This window comes from Myotis lucifugus, unplaced genomic scaffold, assembly GCF_000147115.1.
Source record: "Myotis lucifugus unplaced genomic scaffold, Myoluc2.0 scaffold_414, whole genome shotgun sequence".
In the NCBI taxonomy this organism is placed as follows: Eukaryota; Metazoa; Chordata; class Mammalia; order Chiroptera; family Vespertilionidae; genus Myotis; species Myotis lucifugus.
Genome location: NW_005871462.1, coordinates 120,683 through 141,839, shown reverse-complemented (window position 1 = coordinate 141,839; position 21,157 = coordinate 120,683). Strand labels below are relative to the sequence as shown.

The following is a 21,157-nucleotide window of genomic DNA, read 5'->3' as shown; positions in this document are numbered from 1 at the left end:
GGTGGGAGGCACCCCAGCTCCCAGCCCTGAGTCACCGAGGCCGGGCTTTGGCCCCAGGAAGAGCTTTGCGGTTGGACGCCATTGTGAGGTGCCCACACAATGACATGAATGGTGGGTGGGTTTGTACAGAACAATCCCACCACCTCCAATGGGGCGTGTCCCCCTGAGCTGTCTCCAAAGCACGTTGCCACAAACAGAGGTTGTTAAACTGCTTTTGTCCCCAAGACTCACTTAGGGTCTGATGTTGGGGGCTGTTCGAACTGGGCAGACTCCAAGGAGGGCTGGTTGCCTGGGCTATGGGTCAACACCCTTCCCCACCACCCCATTATGTCTGCAGCATGTGGGACAACCTCTCAGAGCAGGAATTCCCTTGGAATCAGTCCAGACGTATCCCAGGATTTTTGACTTAAATGCTGGCAAAGACTCTTTAAATACCTGGGCAGAGATAAAAAGAAAGCTAAATCCAGTGCTGACAGGCTGTGTGTCCTTGGGCCAGACACCTAAACTCGCTGAGTTTCCATCATCCCAAAGAGTAATTTTAAAAATTACCAAGCTGGGGAAATTCATTTCTCACTCCCTTCTCACTTCACCCTGGACCTTGTCTGTCCTCTTCCACATCTGCATCCTGTCCTCTATCCCTCTGTGCCTCTGGGGCTGAGACATTCCAAGATCCCAAAGGCCTCAGTAACCATCATTTTGTATTGTGCACCTACTATGTGCTAGAGTTTTACCTGCGTTAGCTCGATTGAACCTGCACGGTTAAGATCCAGACACCATTGACTTGTTTTTTATGGAAGAGGAAACAGGTTCAGAGAGGTTAAGCTTTTTGTTAAAGTCACACAACAAGGATCTGAATCCCAGTTTTTGGATGATTCTAAGCCCCAATCTTTACCTCGTGCCTGGGAAGAGACTGAGGGTTGATGAATATTTCTCCTTTTCTGGCAGTTTCCTGGCATGTGGGTACCACCACCCCACCCAGCAGGGTTCCCCCAGGGATATGACAATGTAGCACATATAAAGATCTCATTTTGCTTTGCTGAGTGCCTTGCTGGGTCCCTAAACAGTGGCTATTGCCCCAATCAAGGCCTGGCCAGAGATATCTGAGGGATAGAGAGGGAGATTATCCAGGGAGGGTGTATTGATGGGAGTCATATGTGTGTGGAGGATGTTAAGAGTGGAGAAGTGGGCCTCTAATTCTAACCTGCTCTGGCCAGCATTTCAGTTCATCTTGCACCACTTGTGACTCAGCTTCTGGAAAAAAGGAAAGCTTTGTTCATATTTCCCCTGAGCCTCAAAAAGCAGAATCACCTTTTCTCCCAATGACTGGGTGGTTTTCTCAAAAGGAAAATGATGTGTCCTGGTGGGTGGGGCAGCCTGGGCTTCTTCTTGTCCAGCTGTTCCTCTGGTCACTTGATGCTGCCAGTGCTGTCCCAAGAGGGGTGCCTTCCAGGAGACCCACAACCAGGCATAATGGCTCATATAGGGACCCACCCACTGGTAGACTCAGTGGTCCAGATGACTCTCCCCATTTTACAGGTGAGGGGACAGAAGCTCAAAGAGCAAGGTTCCCCATGTGGCCAGGGTAGAGTTGGGCTTCAAACCCAGGTTGTTTGGCTCCAAACACAATAATTTACATCCTGCTGCCACTGACTAGGTCTGGCTTCTGAGTTGGAGTACCAGCCTGCTTCCTCATCTTCCTGCTCCCTGCTCCAAGCTCAGAGCTGTTCATAGGGGCCTAATTCACCATAGACCCTGAGCTGTGAGAGGCAGATGTCAGGTTAGGAGAGCATAGCACAGGATGCTCACCAGCCAACTGTCCTGGTTTGCCCGAGACTGAGGAAGTTCCTGGATGAAAGTTTAAGTACTGAAATTGAGAAAGTCCACACCAAGACACATTGGTCACCCTCTTTCCTGGTCCCTGTCCTGTAGTTATTCCATTCCTGTCACTTCTTCTGAGGCCTGTCCTCATACCTGGAGCATAGTAGGTATGCAGTAAATTTTGACACGTAATTAAGGAGGCAGAATCTCACTTGGTGAGAATTACTGGTCTGCCTCCTTCTTCCATAAAGTCATGACGGAAGCCCTGAGAGCCGTAGGGGATGCTAGCTCATCTGCACCATCCAAAGCAAAAACCCAAACTTCTCAAGCTGCCAGCATTGGCATGAAGACAGGGGGACATCTTCCCTGACAGCTGAAGCCGCCTCCGAGAGCTCTGGGACAAATCCAACCCTCAGCTCTTCTGAGCTCCTGGAGAAGCATCCAGCTTTGCCCACCTCTCCGGCAACCCTCTCCATCCCCAGTGGGCCCTCCGGAGGAGCCCATGACCACAGGTACTTCCTCGTTAGCCAGAGCTCTTACCCTGATCCCATCATGGGTTCAGCGTCTCTGTCCTGGGGACATCCTCCTGGACAATGTCCAGCCTATTTTTTTGAGTCCCTACCCTCTCCACAGCTATGTGTCTGAGAGGCATGGCTCATCCTGTCACATACCTACCCTTCAGACTGCTACTGACCCAACCATGAGTCCACATGGGGTGGGGAGGGAGCTGGGTGTCTCTCAAGGCAGCAAAAGTACCTCTCCCCACTCTCACCCCAAAGCAGTAGAGACAGAAGAACTGTATTCATAATAAAAATAGTGATGATCATCTATCACTCACTAAGGGTGAAGAGTTTGAAGTGCATTGCGTATTTAATTTCCCTAAAAAGGCTGTTACTTTTATTTTTTATTATTTATTTTTAAATTACAGTTGACATTTAATATTAGTTTTAGGTGTAAAGCAGGCATGTTAAACTAACACGGGCCAAATAAACAAGGTTTAAGTTTATGTGGGCTGCAAAAAAAAAAGCTTCAATTTTCATAGAAACATAGGTTTATTTCGATAGAGCAGCGGTTCTCAACCTGTGGGTCGCGACCCCTTTGGCAGTCGAATGACCCTTTCACAGGGGTCGCCTAAGACCATCTTGCATATCAAATATTTACATTACGATTCATAACAGTAGCAACATTACAGTTATGAAGTAGCAACGAAAATAATTTTATGGTTGGGTCACAACATGAGGAACTGTATTTAAAGGGCCAGAAGGTTGAGAACCACTGCGATAGAGACATGCTGAATACAAAGGGCTGAAATAAATGAGTAATCGTTAACATAAAATAGAACATTTTAATAAAAATTAATATTATTTCTTGACCATTAACTTACCAGACACTGAATAACTGCACAAATTAATAAGCATAATGCAAATAAACCTATTTTTCTTGTTCTCCGAAAGTGAAATATTTCATGTTGCAGACACCAAACAAGCCAGTCTAAGACTAGTGATGTGGCAATCAGCTGCTAAAATATTCGCTCCTAGTGTTAGTGGAGAGAAATGGTGCGCCTGTGCATAAGGTGCATAAGGGAAATGAATGCAACATGATTATAGCAATCAGTCATGAGTGAATGTTGTAGTTCGTTATTAATATGTATAACAGGATATTATAAAAATTAAGTTACAAAATTTGTATTAAAAACGTTTCTTACATACCGTCATATTGGCTGGGCTGCAAAAATATTTGTTGTGGACCGCATGTGGCCCGTGGGCTGCGAGTTTGACATGCTTGGTGTACAGCATAGTGGTTAGCCATTTCTATAATTTATGAAGTGATCGCACCAATAAGTCTAGTACCCTCCTGGCAGCATACAGAGTTACTGTAGTAGTATTGACTATATTCCCTATGCTGTACTTTACATCACCATGACTATTTTGTAACATACAATTTGTACTCCTTACTCCCTTTACCTTTTTCAGCCAAACCCCCAACCACCCTCACATCTGGCAACCATCAATCTGTTGTCTGTATCAATGAGTCTGTTTCTATTGTTAGATACTTTTATCATCTCCACTTTTGTTATCTATATATATAAAAGGCTAATATGCAAAGTGTCTGCTCAGAAGTTCAATTGGGAGATCAGGAGTTTGATCGTTTGCTATGATGTACACTGACCACCAGGCGGTGGCGCAGAATGAAGGAAGGCCCCACTGGCAGCCAGCAGCCAGGGAAGGGAGGTCCTGGCCAGTATTGGCCCTGATCACTGGCCAGGCCTAGGGACCCTACCTGTGTATGGATTTTGTGCACCGGGCCTCTAGTATTGCATATAATATAATTATATTTTAAAGATATTTCGATACTTTTATTACCTCCCTTTGTGTTATATACTATATATTTATATGTTAAAAAATATTTAGGTCTTTATTATCACCACATAAGAAACCTGAAACTGAAAATCAAGTGACTTCCTAAGGCCACAAAATAGCAAATGGGAAAGTGTGATTTGAACCTTGAACGTGTTTGAATTTTAAGTCACTGCTCTTATCTGCTCTGCTATACTGCTATTAGCTTTTAGGAACCAAAGCCATAACCTGAATGTCAATTTCCCACTGGACCTCCAGTTCTAAGAATGGAGGACTCAGTCAAGAGGAGCGTGGAAGCTGGGGCAAGAAAAGTACTCCTGGGCATGGGGTACAAGGCTGGCATGCAGTCACTTTGGGCTAATAGGCAGGGAGGTGGAGGTGAGGACGTCTAACCTTGGGGGACAGACATCCAGAGCAGCCATGAAACCAGCAAGTTGTTTTTCCTGAAGCTGGGAGAGAGGATTTGCTGGTAAGGCCATTAATAATGAATTAATCCCAGGTCCAGTTCACCACTCTGTCCCCACAACTTATAATAGGGCTGGCCTATGAGAGGTAATGAATCTGAGACAGGGAGTCTAGAATGAATAATGAATGATTGAAATAGTCAATGAATGAGTCTTTATGTAGAGATTTCTATGGAAAGAAGAGGAAGTCCAGAAGAAAAGATTTTCCTTCCTGCTGCTGCTTGCTGAGATAACCAACCTGGTCCTTCTTCCACAGGCGTGCCATGGAATGCAGTGGTCTTTGCCCAAACCTCAGACCAAGTGACATCTGGAACCACAAGACAGTCAGTACACGATTCTTCATTTCCAGAATCACTAACCATCTCTGTGGGTAGGTAATAATAGAGGCCATAAACAGCCAGCATTTAATAAGTCCTACCCTCCTGCCCTGCATGGTATTAACTGCTTCATATGCATCTTCACAACAGCTCTATGTTGTTATCCTCATCAGACACAGGAGACAAGGCTCAGAGAGGTTAAGTGACCTGCTTCAGGTCACACAGCAAGTGAGTGACAGAGCTGGGATTCAAATCCAGCTAAGTCCATTTTTTTCCAGATTCCTCTCACTGTGCATTTTGTTTCCTGTCCTGCGGAGGTTCCAGTTGGCTTGATTTTAGGAAGGGGAGATAATGGGTCTCCAGGAAGTGAATTGGACCTGAGGTCTCTGTCTCCTCTGCCTTATGGATATTGGCTTCCTTAAGAGCAGGCAGGACAGAGACAGCTGGCCTTTATCCCTCTCCCTTTGTCCCTTCTGGCTGCCCATGAAGGGGTAGTAGTCTTACCTTCTTTCTCCACGTCTACCCAGTATCCTGGATGCAAATTGTGTCTATGGGCCTCAACCCCAGACCCAGTCATCAGCTTAGTCACATACACAGGCAAGTTTCCTGTTGTTGGAACACAACTGCCCAGACCTGCCTTGTTAGGCGAAAAGAGGGAGTTGGAGGCCTGAGCCCTATCTGGGTTCTTCATGCCCTCCACTCCTTGCTCCTGAGTGATGGTCTTCCCTATCCCAGGAGTCTAGTTTGTTCCCAATATTTGGCCAACAAAGACTTCATAAGCAGCACAGACATCTGTGCCAGACAGCCTGGGCTCACATCTCACCTCTGCCACATGCTGGACAACTGAGGTAACCTCTCTGAGCCTCCAGTTTTGTATCTATAGTGTGGGAGTGTGTGGTGGAGTATTTGTAAAATCTAAATTAAATTATAGGATGCCTTCTAAACAGCGGTTCTCAGCTGGGTGTGATTTTTGCCCTCCAGGATATTTGCCAATGTCTGGAAATATTTTTGGTTGTCACTTCTGAGAGGACAGGGGCTACTGACCTCTGGTGAGTAGAGGCCAGGAATGCTATTCAACAGCCTGTCCTTGCTTTTGCCAGTACACCCTTTTTGCAGGTAGAGTCCTCAATCCCTGCCATCCTCCATGCTGGAGTTCTTGGCATTGAGGCTGCACATCCATGGGGATATTGGTTCCAGTGTTCTCCTGGCTGTCCATCTGTAAAGGCTTCTGGGAGCACTTACATTGGTTTCTGGTTTCTGAAACATGCCAGTGACACCTCTCAGAGTCACCTATTCTCACCCAAATGAGAATCAACAGTCATGAATATTGCACCCTAAGCTTTTCTATGTATCCCTGACTAAGATCCTCCTCAGTAAGAGTGGCGAAAATAGAAGTGTGTGGCTTCTGTGTCTCTCTTCTCCCTGAGGAGACTGACCACATCACCTCAGTAGTTTTACTTATCAAATGAATAGCGTGCCATCATGATCTGATGGTTCTTTCATGTTCTATTAAAATACCTGATATGTAGTCACCTGGGCAGCTATCTGACTTACTCATGCACATCTTTGACTAGCCCTTTCTTCATGGAATAGACCAATATTTTGATACCCTTGACCTCCAAACATTATGTGACTTCTGTTGATGCTGGGACTAAAGAGATAAAAGGATCACTTACTTCCTCTTAATACTTTATTCTGCCACACCTGTTTATGGCACAATCCTGAGCAAAATTAGAGTTTGAATTACCCCAAACATGGGTCCTCCTGTCTCTAGTCCTTGAATAACACTTCCTTGTAAGCAAGTGGCTTTGCTTCCAAAGTGTACAGGTATTGATATTTCCCATATCCATCTAAAAATGTATCATATCCATCTAAACCATGTGTCTCTCCTAAAGGCACTGCTGGGACTGTGGGGTCCACTACAAACGTCCCCATGTATGGAAGTTCCTCATGGCTGAAAAGTGACCCTTCAACAACTAGGACAGCAGTTTACTCTGCAGGTATGATGTATTGTTCAATTTATACCTGAAACCTGTATAATTTTATCAACCAAAGTCATCCCAATAAATTCAATTTAAAAAATAAAGTGGAAGATGCGCGAAGGAGAAAAAATAAAAAAGAAGGTTCCAAGTCCTTCACTACAACTCCTTTGAGTGACTGCAATATATTGGCTATTCACCAAATCTACTGGGGGGGGGAGGGGCGGACAGGGAGGACAAATGTCCTTTTTAAAAAAATCCTCACCTGCCCTAACTGGTTTGGCTCAGTGGATAGAGCATCGGCCTGCAGACTGAAAGGTCCCAGGTTCGATTCCAGTCAAGGGCATGTACCTTGGTTGCAGGAACATCCCCAGTGGGGGGTGTGCAGGAGGCAGCTGGTCGATGTTTCTCTCTCATTGATGTTTCTAACTCTCTATCCCTCTCCCTTCCTCTCTGTAAAAAAATCAATAAAATATATTAAAAAATCCTCACCTGAGGATATGTTTTTATTGATTTTTTTTCTTTTTTAGAGAAAGGATTGTGGGAGACAGAGAGAAACGTCGGTGTGAGAGAGAAACATCAATTAATTGGCTCCCATACACACCCCAACTAGGGATCAAACCCACAACCTAGGTATATACCGTGACCAGAAAGTGAGCCCACAGCCTTTTGGTGCACAAAAAGATGCTCCAACCCATTGAGCCACACCAGCTAGATGTCCTCTTGGAAGTGAATTCCTTGAGGTAATTTCCCATGGTTGGGTCTGAAAATCGCACATAGGTTTTTAACCAGAAGTCAAACTTTTTAAAAATTGTTTTATTGCTTAAAGTATTACAAAGAGTATTACATATGTCTCCTTTTTTTCCCACCCTTAACAATCCCCCCGCCTCCCCTATCCCCCAGTGTCTTATGTCCATTGGTTATGCTTATATGCATGCATACAAGTCCTTCGGGTTGATCTCTTACCCCCGCTCCCGCCCCTCAATCCTCCCCAGCTTTCCCGCTGTAGTTTGAGTCTGTTCGAGGCAGCTCTGCCTCTTTATCTATTTTTGTTCATAAGTGTATAATGGTCTTTATTATCCATGAGTGAGATCATGTGGTGTTTTTCCTTCATTGACTGGCTTATTTCACTTAGCATAATGCTCTCCAGTACCATCCATGACGTTGCAAATGGTAAGAGTTCTTTTTTTTTTTTACAGCAGCATAGTATTCCATCGTGTAGATGTACCACAGTTTTCTAATCCATTCATCTACTGATGGGCACTTAGGCTGTTTCCAGATCTTAGCTATGGTGAATTGTGCTGCTATGAACATATGGGTGCATATATCCTTTGTGATTGGTGTTTCTCTTTTCTTGGGATATATTCCTAGAAGTGGGATCACTGGGTCAAATGGGAGTTCCATTTCCAGTTTTTTGAGGAAACTCCATACTGTCTTCCATAGTGGCTGCACCAGTCTGCATTCCCACCAGCAGTGCACTAGTGTTCCTTTTTCTCCACATCCTCTCCAGCACTTGTCGTTTGTTGATTTGTTGATGATAGCCATTCTGACAGGTGTGAGATGGTACCTCATTGTTGTTTTGATATGCATCTCTCGGATGATTAGTGACTTTGAGCAAATTTTCATATGTCTCTTGGCTTTCTGAATGTCCTCTTTTGAAAAGTGTCTATTTAGGTCCTTTGCCCATTTTTTGATTGGATTGTTTATCTTCCTTTTGTTAAGTTGTATGAGTTCCCTATAAATTTTGGAGATTAGGCCCTTATCAGATATAACATTGGCAAATATGTTTTCCCACGAGGTGGGCTTTCTTGTTGTTTTGTTGATGGTTTCTTTTGCTGTGCAGAAGCTTTTTATTTTGATGTAGTCCCATTTGTTTATTTTCTCTTTAGTTTCCAATGCCCTAGGAGCTGTATCGGTGAAGAAATTGCTTCGGCATATGTCTGAGATTTTTTTGCTTTTGGAATCTTCTAGTATTTTTATGGTTTCCCGTCGTACATTTAAGTCCTTTATCCATTTTGAGTTTATTTTTGTGTATGATGTGAGTTGGTGGTCTAGTTTCATTTTCTTACATGTATCCGTCCAATTTTCCCAACACCATTTATTGAAGAGACTATCTTGACTCCATTGTATGTTCTTGCCTCCTTTGTCAAATATTAATTGAGCATATTGGTTCGGGCCGATTTCTGGGCTCTCTATTCTATTCCATTGATCTATATGTCTGTTCTTGTGCCAGTACCAGGCAGTTTTGAGAACAGTGGCTTTGTAATACAGCTTGATATCTGGTATTGAGATCCCACCTACTTTGTTTTTTCTCAGGATCGCTGCAGCTATTCGGGGTCTTTTTTTTTATTCCAGATGAATTTTTGGAGAGTTCGTTCTAGGCCTGTGAAATACACTGTTGGTATTTTAATGGGAAGTGCGTTGAATTTATAGATTGCTTTGGGTATATGGACATTTTAATGATGTTGATTCTACCAATCCAAGAACATGGTATGTTCTTCCATCTGTTTATGTCTTCCTCTATCTCTTTTTTCAACGTCCTGTAGTTTTCTGAGTAGAGGTCTTTTACCTCCTTAGTTAAGATTATTCCTAGGTAGCTTAATTTTTTGGGTGCGATGGTAAATGGGATTTTTTTTTAGTCTCTCTTTCTGTAAGTTCACTGTTGGTGTATAGAAATGCCATAGATTTCTTGGCATTAATTTTGTATCTTACCGAATTCATTTATTAAGTCTAATAGTTTTTTGATGGAGTCTTTAGGGTTTTGTATGTATACTATCATGTCATCTGCAAATAAGGACAGTTTTACTTCTTCTTTTCCAATTTGGATGACTTTTATTTCTTCTTCTTGTCTAATTGCAATGGCTAACACTTCCAGTACTATATTGAACAGGAGTGGTGAGAGTGGGCATCCCTGTCTTGTTCCTGTTCTTAGGGGAAATGGTGTTAGTTTTTGTCCATTGAGTATGATGTTGGCTGTGGGCCTGTCATATATGGCTTTTATTATGTTGAGGTATGATCCTTCTATTCCCACCTTGCTGAGAGTTTTTATCAAAAATGGGTGTTGGATTTTGTCAAATGCTTTTTCTGCATCAATTGATATGACTATGTGGTTTTTTTCTTTCAATTTGTTTATGTGATGTATCACGTTTATTGATTTGCGTATATTGTACCATCCTTGCATCCCTGGGATAAATCCTACTTGGTCATGGTGTATGATCTTTCTGATGTACTGCTGGATCCGATTTGCTAAGATTTTGTTAAGGATTTTGGCATCTATGTTCATGAAGGATATTGGCCTGTAATTCCCTTTCATTGTGTTGTCTCTACCTGGTTTTAGTATTAGGGTGATGCTGGCTTCATAGAACGAGCTTGGAAGTGTTCCTTCCTCTTGAATTTTTTGGACTAGTCTGAGGAGGATAGGTTTTAGTTCTTCCTTGAATGTTTGGTAAAACTCCCCTGTGAAGCCGTCTGGTCCTGGGCTTTTGTTTGCTGGAAGCTTTTTGATGACTGCTTCAATTTCTTCCATAGTTATTGGCCTGTTGAGATTTTTAGATTCTTCCTGATTGAGTTTTGGAAGATTGTATTTTTCTACGAATATGTCCATTTCCTCCAGGTTGTCTAATTTGTTGGAGTAGAGTTGTCCATAGTATTGTTTAACAATCATTTGTATTTCTGTGGGGTCTGTTGCTATTTTGCCTCTATCATTTCTGATTTTGTTTATTTGGGTCCTCTCTCTTTGCTTCTTGGTGAGCCTGGATAGAGGTTCATCAATCTTGTTTATCCTTTCAATGAACCAGTTCTTGGTTTCATTGATTTTCTGTAATTTTTTTTGGTCTCTATGTCATTGATTTCTGCTCTAATCTTTATTATCTCCTTCCTTCTGCTCACTCTGGGGTTTTCTTGTTAATCTCTTTTTAATTCTTTGAGTTGTAAAGTTAGATGATTTACTACCATTTTTTCTTGTTTTTTTGAGATAGGCCTGTAGAGCTATAAACTTCCCTCTCAAGATTGCTTTCATTGTGTCCCATAGGTTTTGGATTGTTGTCTTTTCATTGACATTCATTTCCAGGATGTTTTTAATTTCTTCTTTGATCTCATTGGTAACCCAATCAATATTTAATAACATGCTATTCAGCTTCCAAGTGTTTGAGTATTTTGGGTTGTTTTTATTATAGTTTATTTCTACTATTATGCCATTGTGGTCTGAGAAGATGCTTGGAATGATTTCAATCTTATGGAATTTGGGGAGACATTGTTTGTGACCCAATACGTGGTCTATTTTTTAATATGTCCCATGAGCCCTTGAGAAGAATGTATATTCCGTGGCTTTGAGGTGAAGTGTTCTGAAGATGTCAGTTAAGTCCATCTGATCTATGGAGTCATGGACTCACTACTGGCTTAGCAGTCATGCTGTGTCTTTGCTGATTGTTTGTCTAGAGGATTTATCCAGTGATGTCAGTGGTGTATTAAAGTCCCCTACTATGATTGTATTGTTGTCGATCTCTCCTTTGATGTCTTCCAGGAGTTTTTTTTATGTATTTGGGTGTTCCTGCATTGGGTGCATATATGTTTATCAGGGTTATATCTTCTTGTTGTATTGATCCCTTTATTATTATGAAGTGACCTTCCTTTTCTCTTGTTATGGCCTTCACTTTGAGGTCTGTTTTGTCCGATATAAGTATTGCTACCCCAGCTTTTTTTTCATTTCCATTTGCCTGAAAGATATTTTTCCATCCCTTCACTTTCAGTCTGTGTGAGTCCCTTCTTCTGAGGTGGGTCTCTTGTAGACAGCAAATATATGGGTCATGTTTTTTTATCCATTCAGCCACTCCATGTCTTTTGGTTGGAGCATTTAGTTCATTTATGTTTAAAGTTATTATTGACAGGTACTTGTTTGTAGCCATTTCTTTTTTTGTGTGTGGCTGTTTTCTTTCTGAGATTTTTATTTCTTTTTACACCAGTCCCTTTAGCATTTCTTGAATTTCTGGCATGGTGGTGATAAACTCCCTTAGCCTTTTTTTGTCTGTGAAGCTTCTTATTTCCCCTTCAATTTTGAATGATAGTCTTGCTGGATAAAGTATTCTTGGATTCAGTCCTCTACTTTTCATCACTTTGTAAATTTCTGTCCATTCTTTTGTGGCTTGATATGTTTCTGTTGAGAAATCATTTGATAATCTAATGGGAGATCCCTTGAATGTAACTTTCCATTTCTCTCTTGCAGCCTTTAAGATTCTTCCTTTGTCCTGAATATTTGCCATGGTAATTATGATGAGTCTTGGTGTGGGTCTTTTTGGGTTCACCTTGTTTGGGACTCTGTGCTTGTGTGATTTTTTCTTCCCCACCTCAGGGAAGTTTTCTGATATTATTTCTTCAAATAGGTTTTCTAAGTCTTGTCCCTCTTTCTGTTGTTCTGGCACCCCTATTATTCGTATGTTGTTTCGTTTCATGTTGTCCCATAGCTCCCTTAGGCTCTCCTCCTGTCTTTTAATTTTTTTCTCCAATTGCTGTTCAGTTTGTGTGTGTTTTGTTTCCCTGTCTTCTAATTCGCTAATTCGTTCCTCCACTTCTCCTAGTCTACTGTTGAAACTTTCAATAGTGATTTTATTGCAGCTATGTCACTCTTCATTTCTTCTTGGTTCTTACATAATTTATTGATTTTTTCATGTTTCTTCTTGCTTCTTGCATAAGTTGTTGATTTTTTCCTCCATCCAGTTTATGCACTCTAGGACCCTTAATCTGAATTCTTTTTCTGTCCTGTTGCATGCCTCTGTATCACTTAGCTGCTTTTCTGGCAAGTCCTTCTTTTCTTTCCTTTGGGGGTTTCTCTGTCTACCCATGTTTGATCGTACCGCCATATCTAGATGTTGAGTCGTTCAGTGGCTGCTCCTTGGGTGGCAGTGGCTCCTCAGGCTGCGGTTGCTCCTCAGGCAGTTGTGGTAGCAGCTGCTCCTCAGTTGGTAGCAGCTCCTCTGGTGGGTGCTGTTCACAGTTGTGGTGGCTCCTCTGGCTGGTGGGGGGAGGCTTCACACACAGCTGAAGTCAAACTTTTTCAATAACTGCAACAATATTGTAATATTAAATTCATTGTACATATGAATATTTCAAAATGAGCAAATTTATAATAGAGTGATAAAGACAGTACTGGTTTTAAGGAGACAGTGTTTCAAACATTCATATGCTTGAGACCGTCTAAATCGGCCGTCTATACAATCAACGAACAGCTTTTCATTCCTCATACCCATAGTGAGGTTTGATTTAATTACTCTTTAATTAAACCTTTAAATCTTTAAATGCTAGATATTATTTAAATGCCTCCTCAGAGGAGACATTTGAGGACATTGCTAAGCCAGTATTGAGTAAGGATGTTCCTCACAGACCCATTCTGAGGGAATGAAAGGGTAACACCTCCATTTCCTTCTCCTTCAGGCACTGATGAGTCAAGGGAGCTATATATATAGGGCTTGGGGAAGACTGGGCTCCAAGTTACAAGTTCTCCTGAGCAAGCAAGATGAGTCAAAGATCTTCCCAATTATATCATTGGGGATAGTTAGTGTGGTATGGAAGAGTTAACATTTTCTTTGGGAGGAAGAAGGAAATAATTTGAATTGAAGTATCTGGAAGAAATGAATGATACTGTCAACCAGAAGGACTCCTCTTCTTTCCCATTTGCATATCTTCTACCAACTCACTTTCTAATCACAGGAATGCCCACAAGAAGCCCAGAAATGGCCACAACGCCTCCAGATACACCTTTGGAGAGCATAATCAGCCCAACTACCTCACAACTGCCATCCACTGTAGGCAACACTATAAGCAGGGTCACACCTACTGCAGTGGTAAGTAGCTCTAGAGTAATTTTATCACGGAAGCCAGATCTTGCCAGCAAAGAATCAGAGAAGAGTTCTTCCCAGCTTCCTGCCACAACTTTTGCAGATCCAGAACATGTGTCCAGACCAGAAGCAAAAACTTTTGAAGAGATTTTTTACACGACGAGAACTCCAGGTCCAGCTTTCCAGAATCAAGGGCTAAGGACTCCTACAAGCAAGGGAACAGAAACATCTGATTCCTGGATGGAAAAAGAAAGCTCAACTTCAAGCACATATATTAACACTAAGATTATAGATGTCTCTTCTGAATCAGGAAGAACCATCAAGGAGATTAATGACTCTGCAGGCTTATCAAGGTCCACAGATCTACTGAGCACGAGCTTGGAATCTGGGACAAATTCATCTTCAAGGAGCACAAATAGCACATTTGGGAAAATACCACATTCTGAGCCCAACATAGACTTAGAGATAGCTCACTCTTCTACAAACACAGTTAAGAAAAGAGAATGGATCACAAGATCTGAATATAATCCTCATTTCATTGACCGACCCGACTCAGGAGCACCCCGAGAAATATCTCTAATTGATACTGCCTCTACCATTGAGAAAACTAATCTTTTCATATCAAAAAATACCTGGCCATATTGCAAAAATAGAACAGAGCGTGATTATTCCCTAACAACTACATTAAGAGGGTTCAGTAAATACGTGATCAGCAACTCAAACACAGAGGAAAACATAATCCCTTCAAAAAGTGTTATTAGTATTACAAAAGAGAGAAACAGAGAAACCACAAATTTGGACCGAATATTCACTGAAGGAAAACCTCAAACTACAAGTTTATTACCGACAACCAGGATCTCTAATCTCCCACCCACAATAGAAACAGAAAGTAAAAACACCATTAAAAAAAAAAGACATTCAGGTAAAAAATCACTCAACATATTTTCTGTGGATAAATCATCAACACCCCTCTTAGCAGTGAAGCAAACCTTCAAAAACACAGATGAAAACATACTCCCCAAAAAGGGACGCAAGGATGTGTCCAGGACACGTCCTCCCTTTGAGGAGACGAGCAGCTCTTCCTCCGTGCAATCGGCCCCTAGCACAGCCTCCCCATCCCCAGTTTCTCCTACAATACGTGAGGGCGCGTCCTCCCCTCCTCCTCTCGTCACCTCCGTTTGGACCTCTGGCCTGCAGCCGGCCACTGACGCCTTGGGCACAAGCGTGGATCCCGGAGCCCGTTCCACTCCACATGTGAGCGAGAGCACAGCGCGCAGCCTGGACTCCACCGCAGCCTCCACAGGTACAGGTGCAGTTCACCTTTCGGGACACACAGCTGAGACCAGTGTGGGGACCACCAGGTCAGGACGGGAAACACCTTCCTCTGTGCCAGGTGAGTCAGCGCCAACCGAAGTGACTTCTCCAGTGGCGACCCCTTCCGTCACGAGGGAAAGCAGAGTTTCCGCACCAGTGCCCGGCTCTTCGGAAACCACTTGGTCTGAGACAGAGTCAGCATCCTCCACGAGGCCCGGCCTGAGGGAGGCCAGCACCTCCCAGCCCGTGAGCTCAGCCGCGGAGACAATGCCCGTCTCTTCCCACGTGCCCACTGGTGATGGTGCTACTGAGGTCTCCGGGACAGAAGGCATGTCCTCCAGCGGGACATTCTCCTCTGGCCCGGCACACTCCTCCATGTCACCAGACATCTCCACAGGCATGCGGGGGCTCTCGACATCCCCAGTCATGACAGGAGTCGCCGAGGGGACCCTCACCACGCCAACTGGTCACCCTGGGGCTACGTCGCCGGGCACAACTCCCTTGGACACATGGACCACCGCCTCCAGCCCAGGGACTCACGGGGCTGCGACTCAAGGTTTCACACGCTCACCGGTGACCACTCCCGGGAGCAGGGGCCCGGAGAATGTGTCCAGGACACGTCCTCCCTTTGAGGAGACGAGCAGCTCTTCCTCCGTGCAATCGGCCCCTAGCACAGCCTCCCCGTCCCCAGTTTCTCCTACAATACGTGAGGGCGCGTCCTCCCCTCCTCCTCTCGTCACCTCCGTTTGGACCTCTGGCCTGCAGCCGGCCACTGACGCCTTGGGCACAAGCGTGGATCCCGGAGCCCGTTCCACTCCACATGTGAGCGAGAGCACAGCGCGCAGCCTGGACTCCACCGCAGCCTCCACAGGTACAGGTGCAGTTCACCTTTCGGGACACACAGCTGAGACCAGTGTGGGGACCACCAGGTCAGGACGGGAAACACCTTCCTCTGTGCCAGGTGAGTCAGCGCCAACCGAAGTGACTTCTCCAGTGGCGACCCCTTCCGTCACGAGGGAAAGCAGAGTTTCCGCACCAGTGCCCGGCTCTTCGGAAACCACTTGGTCTGAGACAGAGTCAGCATCCTCCACGAGGCCCGGCCTGAGGGAGGCCAGCACCTCCCAGCCCATGAGCTCAGCCGCGGAGACAATGCCCGTCTCTTCCCACGTGCCCACTGGTGATGGTGCTACTGAGGTCTCCGGGACAGAAGGCATGTCCTCCAGCGGGACATTCTCCTCTGGCCCGGCACACTCCTCCATGTCACCAGACATCTCCACAGGCATGCGGGGGCTCTCGACATCCCCAGTCATGACAGGAGTCGCCGAGGGGACCCTCACCACGCCAACTGGTCACCCTGGGGCTACGTCGCCAGGCACAACTCCCTTGGACACATGGACCACCGCCTCCAGCCCAGGGACTCACGGGGCTGAGACTCAAGGTTTCACACGCTCACCGATGACCACTCCCGGGAGCAGGGGCCCGGAGCAAGTGTCCAGGACACGTCCTCCCTTTGAGGAGACGAGCAGCTCTTCCTCCGTGCAATCGGCCCCTAGCACAGCCTCCCCATCCCCAGTTTCTCCTACAATACGTGAGGGCGCGTCCTCCCCTCCTCCTCTCGTCACCTCCGTTTGGACCTCTGGCCTGCAGCCGGCCACTGACGCCTTGGGCACAAGCGTGGATCCCGGAGCCCGTTCCACTCCACATGTGAGCGAGAGCACAGCGCGCAGCCTGGACTCCACCGCAGCCTCCACAGGTACAGGTGCAGTTCACCTTTCGGGACACACAGCTGAGACCAGTGTGGGGACCACCAGGTCAGGGCGGGAATCACCTTCCTCTGTGCCAGGTGAGTCAGCGCCAACCGGAGTGACTTCTCCAGTGGCGACCCCTTCCGTCACGAGGGAAAGCAGAGTTTCCGCACCAGTGCCCGGCTCTTCAGAAACCACTTGGTCTGAGACAGAGTCAGCATCCTCCACGAGGCCCGGCCTGAGGGAGGCCAGCACCTCCCAGCCCATGAGCTCAGCCGCGGAGACAATGCCCGTCTCTTCCCACGTGCCCACTGGTGATGGTGCTACTGAGGTCTCCGGGACAGAAGGCATGTCCTCCAGCGGGACATTCTCCTCTGGCCCGGCACACTCCTCCATGTCACCAGACATCTCCACAGGCATGCGGGGGCTCTCGACATCCCCAGTCATGACAGGAGTCGCCGAGGGGACCCTCACCACGCCAACTGGTCACCCTGGGGCTACGTCGCCGGGCACAACTCCCTTGGACACATGGACCACCGCCTCCAGCCCAGGGACTCACGGGGCTGCGACTCAAGGTTTCACACGCTCACCGGTGACCACTCCCGGGAGCAGGGGCCCGGAGCATGTGTCCAGGACACGTCCTCCCTTTGAGGAGACGAGCAGCTCTTCCTCCGTGCAATCGGCCCCTAGCACAGCCTCCCCGTCCCCAGTTTCTCCTACAATACGTGAGGGCGCGTCCTCCCCTCCTCCTCTCGTCACCTCCGTTTGGACCTCTGGCCTGCAGCCGGCCACTGACGCCTTGGGCACAAGCGTGGATCCCGGAGCCCGTTCCACTCCACATGTGAGCGAGAGCACAGCGCGCAGCCTGGACTCCACCGCAGCCTCCACAGGTACAGGTGCAGTTCACCTTTCGGGACACACAGCTGAGACCAGTGTGGGGACCACCAGGTCAGGACGGGAAACACCTTCCTCTGTGCCAGGTGAGTCAGCGCCAACCGAAGTGACTTCTCCAGTGGCGACCCCTTCCGTCACGAGGGAAAGCAGAGTTTCCGCACCAGTGCCCGGCTCTTCGGAAACCACTTGGTCTGAGACAGAGTCAGCATCCTCCACGAGGCCCGGCCTGAGGGAGGCCAGCACCTCCCAGCCCGTGAGCTCAGCCGCGGAGACAATGCCCGTCTCTTCCCACGTGCCCACTGGTGATGGTGCTACTGAGGTCTCCGGGACAGAAGGCATGTCCTCCAGCGGGACATTCTCCTCTGGCCCGGCACACTCCTCCATGTCACCAGACATCTCCACAGGCATGCGGGGGCTCTCGACATCCCCAGTCATGACGGGAGTCGCCGAGGGGACCCTCACCACGCCAACTGGTCACCCTGGGGCTACGTCGCCGGGCACAACTCCCTTGGACACATGGACCACCGCCTCCAGCCCAGGGACTCACGGGGCTGCGACTCAAGGTTTCACACGCTCACCGGTGACCACTCCCGGGAGCAGGGGCCCGGAGCATGTGTCCAGGACACGTCCTCCCTTTGAGGAGACGAGCAGCTCTTCCTCCGTGCAATCGGCCACTAGCACAGCCTCCCCGTCCACAGTTTCTCCTACGATACGTGAGGGCGCGTCCTCCCCTCCTCCTCTCGTCACCTCCGTTTGGACCTCTGGCCTGCAGCCGGCCACTGACGCCTTGGGCACAAGCGTGGATCCCGGAGCACGTTCCACTCCACATGTGAGCGAGAGCACAGCGCGCAGCCTGGACTCCACCGCAGCCTCCACAGGTACAGGTGCAGTTCACCTTTCGGGACACACAGCTGAGACCAGTGTGGGGACCACCAGGTCAGGTCGGGAAACACCTTCCTCTGTGCCAGGTGAGTCAGCGCCAACCGAAGTGACTTCTCCAGTGGCGACCCCTTCCGTCACGAGGGAAAGCAGAGTTTCCGCACCAGTGCCCGGCTCTTCGGAAACCACTTGGTCTGAGACAGAGTCAGCATCCTCCACGAGGCCCGGCCTGAGGGAGGCCAGCACCTCCCAGCCCATGAGCTCAGCCGCGGAGACAATGCCCGTCTCTTCCCACGTGCCCACTGGTGATGGTGCTACTGAGGTCTCCGGGACAGAAGGCATGTCCTCCAGCGGGACATTCTCCTCTGGCCCGGCACACTCCTCCATGTCACCAGACATCTCCACAGGCATGCGGGGGCTCTCGACATCCCCAGTCATGACGGGAGTCGCCGAGGGGACCCTCACCACGCCAACTGGTCACCCTGGGGCTACGTCGCCGGGCACAACTCCCTTGGACACATGGACCACCGCCTCCAGCCCAGGGACTCACGGGGCTGCGACTCAAGGTTTCACACGCTCACCGGTGACCACTCCCGGGAGCAGGGGCCCGGAGCATGTGTCCAGGACACGTCCTCCCTTTGAGGAGACGAGCAGCTCTTCCTCCGTGCAATCGGCCCGTAGCACAGCCTCCCCGTCCCCAGTTTCTCCTACAATACGTGAGGGCGCGTCCTCCCCTCCTCCTCTCGTCACCTCCGTTTGGACCTCTGGCCTGCAGCCGGCCACTGACGCCTTGGGCACAAGCGTGGATCCCGGAGCCCGTTCCACTCCACATGTGAGCGAGAGCACAGCGCGCAGCCTGGACTCCACCGCAGCCTCCACAGGTACAGGTGCAGTTCACCTTTCGGGACACACAGCTGAGACCAGTGTGGGGACCACCAGGTCAGGGCGGGAATCACCTTCCTCTGTGCCAGGTGAGTCAGCGCCAACCGAAGTGACTTCTCCAGTGGCGACCCCTTCCGTCACGAGGGAAAGCAGAGTTTCCGCACCAGTGCCCGGCTCTTCGGAAACCACTTGGTCTGAGACAGAGTCAGCATCCTCCACGAGGCCCGGCCTGAGGGAGGCCAGCACCTCCCAGCCCATGAGCTCAGCCGCGGAGACAATGCCCGTCTCTTCCCACGTGCCCACTGGTGATGGTGCTACTGAGGTCTCCGGGACAGAAGGCATGTCCTCCAGCGGGACATTCTCCTCTGGCCCGGCACACTCCTCCATGTCACCAGACATCTCCACAGGCATGCGGGGGCTCTCGACATCCCCAGTCATGACGGGAGTCGCCGAGGGGACCCTCACCACGCCAACTGGTCACCCTGGGGCTACGTCGCCGGGCACAACTCCCTTGGACACATGGACCACCGCCTCCAGCCCAGGGACTCACGGGGCTGCGACTCAAGGTTTCACACGCTCACCGATGACCACTCCCGGGAGCAGGGGCCCGGAGCATGTGTCCAGGACACGTCCTCCCTTTGAGGAGACGAGCAGCTCTTCCTCCGTGCAATCGGCCCCTAGCACAGCCTCCCCATCCCCAGTTTCTCCTACAATACGTGAGGGCGCGTCCTCCCCTCCTCCTCTCGTCACCTCCGTTTGGACCTCTGGCCTGCAGCCGGCCACTGACGCCTTGGGCACAAGCGTGGATCCCGGAGCCCGTTCCACTCCACATGTGAGCGAGAGCACAGCGCGCAGCCTGGACTCCACCGCAGCCTCCACAGGTACAGGTGCAGTTCACCTTTCGGGACACACAGCTGAGACCAGTGTGGGGACCACCAGGTCAGGACAGGAAACACCTTCCTCTGTGCCAGGTGAGTCAGCGCCAACCGAAGTGACTTCTCCAGTGGCGACCCCTTCCGTCACGAGGGAAAGCAGAGTTTCCGCACCAGTGCCCGGCTCTTCGGAAACCACTTGGTCTGAGACAGAGTCAGCATCCTCCACGAGGCCCGGCCTGAGGGAGGCCAGCACCTCCCAGCCCATGAGCTCAGCCGCGGAGACAATGCCCGTCTCTTCCCACGTGCCCACTGGTGATGGTGCTACTGAGGTCTCCGGGACAGAAGGCATGTCCTCCAGCGGGACATTCTCCTCTGGCCCGGCACACTCCTCCATGTCACCAGACATCTCCACAGGCATGCGGGGGCTCTCGACATCCCCAGTCATGACAGGAGTCGCCGAGGGCACCCTGACCACGCCAACTGGTCACCCTGGGGCTACGTCGCCAGGCACAACTCCCTTGGACACATGGACCACCGCCTCCAGCCCAGGGACTCACGGGGCTGAGACTCAAGGTTTCACACGCTCACCGGTGACCACTCCCGGGAGCAGGGGCCCGGAGCATGTGTCCAGGACACGTCCTCCCTTTGAGGAGACGAGCAGCTCTTCCTCCGTGCAATCGGCCCCTAGCACAGCCTCCCCGTCCCCAGTTTCTCCTACAATACGTGAGGGCGCGTCCTCCCCTCCTCCTCTCGTCACCTCCGTTTGGACCTCTGGCCTGCAGCCGGCCACTGACGCCTTGGGC

General features: G+C 48.5%; 2 protein-coding genes across 2 annotated transcripts in view; both read left to right on the top strand.

The window, feature by feature from the left end:
• Window positions 1-14,897: 14,897 nt before the first annotated feature.
• On the top strand, window positions 14,898-17,031 carry LOC106699473 (mucin-16-like). Its single transcript, XM_023743803.1, has 2 exons — window positions 14,898-16,832; window positions 16,928-17,031. The coding sequence occupies exons 1-2, from the start codon at window positions 15,347-15,349 to the stop codon at window positions 17,029-17,031; spliced, it is 1,590 nt and encodes a 529-aa protein (XP_023599571.1). The 5' UTR covers window positions 14,898-15,346.
• Window positions 17,032-17,106: 75 nt separating this feature from the next.
• The window catches only part of LOC102441565 (mucin-16), a 64,835-nt gene continuing 60,784 nt past the window's right edge, over window positions 17,107-21,157 (top strand). The window contains exons 1-4 of the mRNA XM_023743802.1: window positions 17,107-18,596; window positions 18,993-19,180; window positions 19,373-19,478; window positions 20,181-20,360. Coding sequence (XP_023599570.1) covers window positions 17,111-18,596; window positions 18,993-19,180; window positions 19,373-19,478; window positions 20,181-20,360 — 1,960 coding nt within the window. The 5' untranslated portion in view covers window positions 17,107-17,110. The remainder of the gene's footprint in view (window positions 18,597-18,992; window positions 19,181-19,372; window positions 19,479-20,180; window positions 20,361-21,157) is intronic.

What these genes read in the sequence shown, in the direction of transcription:
- LOC106699473 (XM_023743803.1), top strand. Translation starts at nt 15,347, where the DNA reads ATGCCCGTCTCTTCCCACGTGCCCACTGGTGATGGTGCTACTGAGGTC. An exon ending in CTCCACCGCAGCCTCCACAG is followed by an intron (nt 16,833 to 16,927) that starts GTACAGGTGCAG and finishes GTGCCAGGTGAG; the next exon opens with TCAGCGCCAACCGGAGTGAC.